General features: G+C 34.5%; 1 protein-coding gene and 1 pseudogene across 1 annotated transcript; both read left to right on the top strand.

Moving 5' to 3' along the window:
- The first annotated feature begins 1106 nt into the window (after positions 1-1106).
- LOC129889450 (tyramine N-feruloyltransferase 4/11-like) lies at positions 1107-2061 on the top strand. Its single transcript, XM_055964745.1, has one exon. It carries the CDS (start codon positions 1184-1186, stop codon positions 1910-1912), a length of 729 nt encoding a protein of 242 aa, XP_055820720.1. The 5' UTR covers positions 1107-1183; the 3' UTR covers positions 1913-2061.
- A 750-nt stretch (positions 2062-2811) lies between these two features.
- On the top strand, positions 2812-8610 carry LOC129890694 (tyramine N-feruloyltransferase 4/11-like; annotated as a pseudogene).
- Positions 8611-8855: the final 245 nt, after the last annotated feature.

Raw genomic sequence — 8855 nt, forward strand, 5'->3', positions numbered from 1 at the left:
TTTTTTTAAAGCATTTTCAAGCTCGAATAAAAAGTCAACAAGGAGTTGGTGAAACTCTTTAGTCTCAATTTAGATAGTGGAGTACACCCATAATACACTATTGACAATATTTATCGAAAAATCAATATAGTTGAATTTATATGAGGTCAAATTGACATGATTTAGTTTAACTCTTAAAATTTGATTATTAGCGGTTGAATATTATAAGTTTAATAGATAAAAGCGAGATAATAATGCTAAAATAGATGATTATAAAGTTTGAAGAGGCTTTTAAGCATCGAAGATGTAGATGAGATCAGGTGAGTCCAGTATTGCTAGCTTCAGCGCCAAGCACTATTCAATGAAGGTCAATGTAATTAGATATGGACTTAGTAAATAATAAATTGCTTAAAATCAGAATGCATTTACAAACATAGGAAATAAACTATTTATTATATGTTACAAAGATAAGGTATCAACCAATGATAAAACTCCACTTGAGCCCTAATTAGGTACTACCCCCCGCCCAATAGATGCCGACTATGTGGTGATGTTATTAGTGATCCTAGCTAATATTCGTCAAATTATTAGTAATAATAACTTTTTGATAATCCATTACTAAATAATATTAGTGAATTTCTTTTCCAGCTACAAATTATATATCCATCGTTAATTTATATCTTTTAAATAGAAAAAGAAAGAGTATAAGTATTTATATAACCAACCTAGCTTGTTTAAAAATTGAAATGAAGCGTAATAGTTGTTGTACTGAATATTTTCTATATGTAACAACCAGAAATCCAGAATAATGAGGCAAAAATTTTTAGTGGACGACATCCAAAGGAGAGTACTCACAAAACTTTCATCACCTACTCACAAACTTTTCATCATCCTATCTTGAAGTAGTTGCATTATTAGTATTATCTTATTTAAGGATAAATAACAATTATCTTGAAGTAGTTGCATTATTAGTATTATCTTATTTAAGGACAAATAACAATTAGCCGCCGTTAATGATAGCTAGAATGCACACTTGAGTTTCCTCCACCAACCTCACTAACTAAATAAGTTATTATAATATAAGAAGACTACATGATCTCCACTATAAATAACCATTACATCCTAAACAATATCCCATTAAAAAAACCTTCTTCATAGTCCTTTCAACATTTCCCCTAGCTCTTTCAAGTTTTCCTTCATTACCATGGCTTCATCTATATCTGAAACAATAACCACCGAAATCCCATCATCGGAAAAAAACAATAACGTTACGATCACCGGAAAGATATACACAAGACTTCGTCTCGCTACGAAATCTGATTTGTCCCATATATACCAATTGTTTTACCAAATCCATGCATACCATAGCAACACTCATTTATACAAAGCTACCGAGTCCTCTTTAGGTAACTTGCTTTTTAAGGAAAATCCTCTTCCCCTTTTCTACGGGCCATCCGTACTATTACTCGAAGTCTCCCCTACCCCTTTTACCGAACCTAAAAATACCAATGAAGAAGGGTTCAAGCCCGTCCTTACAACTTTCGATCTTAAATTCCCTGTAGTAGAAGGACAAGTTGAGGAGTTCCAATCCAAATATGATGACGGGAGCGATAAAAGTGACGTTTACATAGCGGGATACGCTTTCTTTTACGCGAATTATTCGTGCTTCTATGACAAGCCTGGATTCTATTTCGAGAGTCTTTACTTCAGAGAGAGTTATAGAAAGTTAGGAATGGGGAGATTGTTGTTTGGAACTGTTGCGTCCATTGCTGCCAACAATGGTTTCGTTTCGGTAGAGGGAATAGTAGCAGTTTGGAATAAGAAATCTTATGATTTTTACATAGATATGGGAGTTGAAATATTTGATGAATTTAGGTATGGAAAGTTGCATGGGGAAAATCTTCATAAGTATGCTGATAATAAGGATATATGAAAATGATCGTTAATTCCTCTCCCCTTACATATTGAAGGTGCAATTTATCATATTGTATTTGTAATTTTTAAAAGCAGAATGCTATACATTTGTATTTGAAAATTTTTAATTAATCATCATATATAATATAATCTCTCTGATTTATTTAATTTTATCTGGCACAACTATTATTTAGGAAATCACCGAGGTGTTTTTGTTTTTTTACCGCCGTTAATTAAATGTTGTGACCTTACTATTTCTTATGTAATTTTTAATTATGTAAATTTACGTCAAGGGCTTGAGAAAATATATTTAGGATTTTTAGTAAGGAAATTTGAAAAATAAAAATATAATACTCAGAATTTGAAATTGTAACTTCAAGATGAATTCTAAACCCTCTGAATCACTAAATAAACTCCAGTTTTGTGCATGGTAAATTTTAATATATATATATATATATATATATATATATATATATATATATATATATATATATTTCAATAAATATCCTCGCCCTCTCCTAGTTTTGTGGTTCACTTTTATTTTAATATTAAAAGTGAACCACAAATAGAAAAAAAAACAAGACTAGACCTATGACACTTGGTCCTAACTCAACCTCAAAAGTTAACTTATGAGTGGAGAATTATTCAAATTCATATAAGCAGACCACCAATCCATTCTCAATCAATGTGAGACTTTACCCACTCGAACAACCTCCTTCACTCCTTAGGCCTAACTGAAGTGTGGACCGGAAGCATAAACGGGATTGGATCTGGATATAGTACCATGTAATACTAGGTCTTGGGCATAACTCACACCCAAAAGCTAGCTCAACGGGGAGGGGGGATTGTCAATCCTTATAAGGAGTCTACCTATCTCATTAACCACCAATGTGGACTTTTGTAATGCAACTCGCATACATGGTATATTATAGGTCATTCATCAGTATATATAGGGATGAAACCACCGATGCATCATCGGAAACAATAACCACCGATGCATCATCGGAAAATAACAACAACGTTACGATCACCGGTAAGACATACACATGAGTCCGTCTCGCCACGAAATCTGATATGTCCCATATATACCAATTGTTTTACCATATACATGCATACCATAATTACACTCATTTATACAAAACTACCGAGTCCTCCTTAGCCAACTTGCTCTTTAAAGAAAATCCTCTTCCCCTTTTCTACGGGCCATCCGTACTTCTACTCGAAGTCTCCCCAACCCCTTTTACCGAACCCAAAAATAGCACGGACCAAGTGTTCAAGCCCATCCTTACAACGTTCAACCTTAAATTCCCCGTTGTGGAAGGAAAAGTTGAGGAGTTCCAGTCCAAATATGATGATGGGAACAATAAGAGTGATGCTTACATCGTGGGATATGATTTCTTTTACGCAAATTATTCATGCTTCAATGACAAGCCCGGATTCTATTTCGAGAGCCTTTACTTCAGGGAGAGTTATTAGTAAGAGATAACTAAGTATACGTATGGATGCAAGTTGAGTGTTAGTTAGTAGTAGTGTGTATGAGGTGTAATTAATTATAAAGTTGTTATGTAACTAACTAATGCCAGTTGTGTTTTAGTTAGTTAGAAGTGCACATAATGCGATATGTGTAGTCTATAAAAGAGATGAATCTCATTCATTGTAAACACACTTTTCCAATTGAAATGAGACCTTCTTTCTCTCTTCTCTGAATCATGTTTTCTACATTCACTTCCATGGATTCAATTAGTAAATCATAAATTTTTATGGTATCAGAGCAGCGAGACTGGAAATCAGTTCACTAAGCTGCGTACAAAGCTTTCGAGATTGAATCTAGTTTAGTTCACTAGTTGATTTTGTGTCATGGTAGAAACAGAATTAACAGTAGAAACCTTAGGGCATAATCATCCTCTTCATCTCCAAACTTCATATACACCAGGTGAAACTTTCATTGCGCAAAGCTTACAGGTCCTGAAAACTATGGGCTATGGAGTATATCGCTAAGACTTGTACTTTTGGCGAAAAACAAGCATGGATTTGTTGGTGGAACTTGGTTAAAATGTCTGTACATAGGAGAATTAGTAGCTCAATGGGAAAGGTGTAATGTTGTGGTTCTTTCATGGATCAGTAGCACAGCAGCTACAAAATTACCACAATTGTCTATGCCTCGAATGCTAAGCGAGTTTGGGATGATTTCAAGAAGAGATTTGATAAATCTAACCTTACTAGAATGTATCAGCTTTGGTCAGATGTGTCTATTCTAAGGCAAGGTACTAATTCTATCACAACTTACTATTTCAAATTAAGAGATCTTTGGGATGTGTTAGATGTGTTAATGTCACCTTCATTATGTAATGTTGCTGAGGCAAAGCCTTACATTGAGCATCTTAGTCAACATAGATTATTGATGTTCCTAATGGGCTTAAATGAATCCTACAATTATGTTAAAAGAGATATATTGCTTTAAATTGCTGTGTCTAGTGTGGATCAGGCATATGTTATAGTGATTCAAGAGGAAAGTCAAAGACTACTAGGTGTCGTAGACATCCACAAAGAGCCACTTACCATGCTAGCAAATAGAAAACAAAGCTTCAAAGGTAAGAAGCTGCTAAATGTTGCATGTGAGTACTTTGGTTATAAGAATCACTTGAGCAAAGATTGTTATAGAGTGATAGGGTACCCTGCAGATTTCAAGAGTAAAATGAAGCAAGGTTTAGGGACTTGTCAAGGTACTAATAGTGGATACAAATCTACTAATAATAATCAGCCTGGAGGTTTCAAATCTTATGCAAACTATGCCAATAATGAGGAACAAGGATAGAAAATCACACTCACTGATGAGGAATATAATCTTGTGCAAAACCTCAGGCATAATACAGGAGAAAATGTTGGTGAATGCAGAGAAAATTTAGAAGACAATGCATCATTAACACCTAGCACTTGTGCACATGACTAGATCATTTATTCTGGTGCTACTCACCATATTACATCTTATAAGGACTTACTAGCTGAATTGAGTTCCCTAGATGGTCAAGGTTCAAGCACAGTTCAGTTACCAACAGGAAATAGGGCTCAAATAACAAGAACATAAAGTTCTACTATTTTGGGAGGTTATACAGTCAAGGATGTTTACATATATCTGATTTCAAGTTTAACTTGTTATTAGTTGCTAAGATGACTAAAGATCTATTGTGTAATGTTAGCTTCTTTCCTAATTTATGTGTCCTGCAGTCCCTTTACAGTGGTAAGGTGATTGAGATTGGTAAAGAATCTAAAGGTCTATACTTGTTAAAGGACTCAATAAAGGCAGTAGCAGGTGCTGCAATAAAATATGACAACCTAACTACTCTATGGCATCTGAGGCTTGGTCATCCATCTTACACAGATATGCAATATATACCATCTCTAAATCTTAACTTGTTTGAGTATCCATGTTGTTATATATGTCCTCAGGCAAAATAAAGTAGACCAAATTTTCCTGCTAGTATACACAATTCTAGTGTTATACTTCAGCATATTCATGTAAATGTATGAGGTCCTTATAAAACTCCTACTTATGATAGAAAGCAATACTTTGTTACTATAGTAGATGACTATAGCAGGTATACTTGGGAATGCTTACTTCAGTCTAAAACTGAGGTTCAATTTGTATTAAAGGATTACTTGTTAATGGTATACACTCAGTTTGGCATTAAAGTGAAAGTGTTAAGATCTGATAATGGTACAGAATTCATGAATTTGAAATGTAGAGATTTATTTGCTTCTCTTGGTATTGTTCATCAAACTTTTTATCCATACACACCTCATCAAAATGGGGTGGTTGAAAGAAAACATAAGCACATCTTAAACACTGCTAGGGCACTAAGATTTCAAGCTTCTATTCCTATTATTTACTGGGTCATTGTGTAAAAGGAGTAGTGCATCTCATAAATAAAATACCTACAACAGTCTTACAAGGGAAGTCTTCACATGAGTTACTCTATGGTATTAAACCACAACTAGATCACTTGAGAGTGTTTAGTTGTCTATGTTTTACTTTTGTGTTGCCCAGGTCTGATAAATTTGCTCCTAGAGTAAGGAAATGAGTGTTTTGGGGGTATGCTGAAACTCAGAAGGGTTATAGAGTTCTTGATCTAAACTCTCACTCTTTTCATGTTAGTAGGGATGTCAAGTTCATAGAGCATGAGTTTCCTTTCAAAACTGATTTAGCTTCCACTAACTCAGGTTATTTCTTCACTTTTGTTCTATAAGAATGTATTGATTATGACAATCACACAACTCCTATTGTATCTCCTGCTGATCCTGTTATTGATCTGCCATTTGAAGCATTTCACAATATTTCTGAAGAAGTGATAGTTCGAGCAGTTGTACAATCTAATGACACACAAAGAACTGAGGACATACCATAACCATATGATACAGGACATGTTATTCCAGATATAACAGTTGTAGAGAGCACCATTTCTCCAAGTGTACACACACTCATTGCTAAAGCCTCTAAGTCTACTAGTGCAAGGCCCAGCAGGTCTAGTAGACCTCTTATTTAACACAAGGATTACTTGGTATCTAATCCCACCAAGCAATCCCATGCTACTTGTCTATATCCTATAACATATTATGCTAGTTATTCTCAACTAAGAGTTCCTATAAGTCCTTTTTAACAGCTTTCTCACATATTTCTGAACCTTCTAGTTTTTAAGAAGCATCTAAAAATTAGGAATGGGTGGCAGTTATGCAGTATGAAATTACTGCTCTAGAACTCAATAAGACCTAGACAATAGTGAACCTTCCACCTAGAAAAAAACTTATAGGCTCTAAGCGGGTATACAAAGTCAAGCTTAAGGCTAATGGTGAGATTGAAAGATACAAAGCCAGGTTAGTTTCTAAGGGTTATAGTCAACAAGAAGGTCTAGACTATCATGAGACTTTATCTCCTGTAGCAAGAATGGTCACAATTAGGGTTGTTATCAGTGTTGTAGCTTCCCGCAATTGGCCTTTTCATCAAATAGATGTCCATAATGCTTTCTTACAAGGTGATCTTACAGAATAAGTCTACATAGATATTCCTCAGGGTTTTCACAAGTAGGGGGAGTACAAGGTGTGTAAGTTGACCAAATCTCTGAGGTTTTGCTAGCCATTGGTTATTCACAAATCCATATGACTACTCTCTTTTCACAAATAAGGATTGTGAAGCTATAGCTATGATTGTCATCTATGTTGATGATCTACTTCTAATAGGGAATAGTGATAAGTTGATACAAGAGTTAAAGGACTTTCTTCATAGTAAGTTCAAAATGAAGGATCTTGGTGACCTCAAATACTTCCTAAGCATTGAGATTTTAAGGTCCAAAGCTGGTATACCACTCAGTCAGAGTAAATATGCTCTTGAGTTAATTTTAGATAATGGTTTGAGTGGTTCAAATCCAGTAAGTACACCTTTGAAAGCAAAAACTAATCTCACCATAGTAGAATATGATTAGCTAACTGGAGTTACTAATGATCTTGTGTTCAAAGATGTTACAAGCTACCAAAGACTAATTGGAAGATTATTGTATCTAACCATAACTAGACCTGATATAAGTTTTTCTGTTCAAGTACTTTCATAGTTCATGTAGCAACCCAAATTATCACACTAGGCAACATCCTTAAGGCTAGTTAGATACATCAAAACTTGTCCTGGTCAGGGTTTGTTGTTAAGTAGCAAAATGAGTCTAGAAATTGAAGTATTCTATGACTCAGATTGGGCAGCATGTCCCAATATCAAAAGGTATGTATCTGGATATTTCGTCAAATTGGAAGACTCTCTTATATCTTGGAAGTCCAAAAAGTCGCATACAGTTAGTAGAAGTTGAGTACAGGAGTATGGTTAGTGTTGTTGCTGAAGTTATTTGGGTATTAGGAGTGTTGAAGGAGCTGAATGGATGGTCAAAACACCTGTGAAGTTGCATTGTGACAGTAAGGCAGCAATCCAAATTGCTAATAATCCCATATTTTATGAGAGGACTAAGCACATAGAAATTGACTGTCATTTTGTGAGGGAAAGAATTAAAATGGATTGATACTACCTACTTGTGTCCATACCAAACAACAACCAACTGATCTACTTACTAAGGGGTTAGGAGCAGCTTCTCATCATATGATATTGGCCAAGCTTGGAGTCTTCAATGTATACACACACTAAAGCTTGAGGGGGAGTATTAAGAGATAACTAAGTGTACGCATGGATGCAAGTTGAGTGTTAGTTAGAAGTAGTGTGTATGAGGTGTAGTTAGTTATAAAGTTATTATGTAACCAACTAATGCCATCGGTATTTAAGTTAGTTAGAAGTGCATATGGTGCAATTTGTGTAGTCTATAAAAAAGATGAATCTCATTCATTGTAAAGACACTTTTCCAATTGAAATGAAGCCTTCTTCCTCTTTTCTCTGAATCACGTTTTCTACATTCACTTTCATGGAAGCTATAAACCTCTATGGATTCAATTATTAAAGCATAAATCTTCAGTTATAGAAAGTTGGGAATAGGGAGATTGTTGTTTGGAACAGTTGTGTCCATTGCAGCGAATAACAGGTTCGTATCGATTGATGGAAACATAATAGTTTGGAATAAGAAGTCATATGATTTTTACATAGATGTGGGAGTTGAAATCTTTGATGAGTTTAGGTATGGAAAATTGCATGGTGAAAAACTTCAAAAGTATGCTGACAACAAGGGTGACAAATAACAAAGGAAGCTGTTAGTATGGTTTTTTAAAAAAATTGAAAGTTCATTCTATACATATTATTTGTAATTTTGTAAAAGCAGAATGCTTATTGGTGTGTATTACATTTGTCTTCGAAAATTTTAAATTGATTATCATATATAACATAATCTCTTTGATTTATTTAATATCTATTGAGATCATCACACACAACATGAAGTTCTACTAGAGGAGTTAGTTACGAATCTGTTAGAGAGTTAGTTGAAGTT

This window comes from Solanum dulcamara, chromosome 5 (genome assembly GCF_947179165.1).
Source record: "Solanum dulcamara chromosome 5, daSolDulc1.2, whole genome shotgun sequence".
Classification (NCBI taxonomy): domain Eukaryota; kingdom Viridiplantae; phylum Streptophyta; class Magnoliopsida; order Solanales; family Solanaceae; genus Solanum; species Solanum dulcamara.

Bases quoted from the DNA above. Each gene is read 5' to 3' on its own strand.
- LOC129889450 (XM_055964745.1), top strand. From the start codon at position 1,184: ATGGCTTCATCTATATCTGAAACAATAACCACCGAAATCCCATCATCG.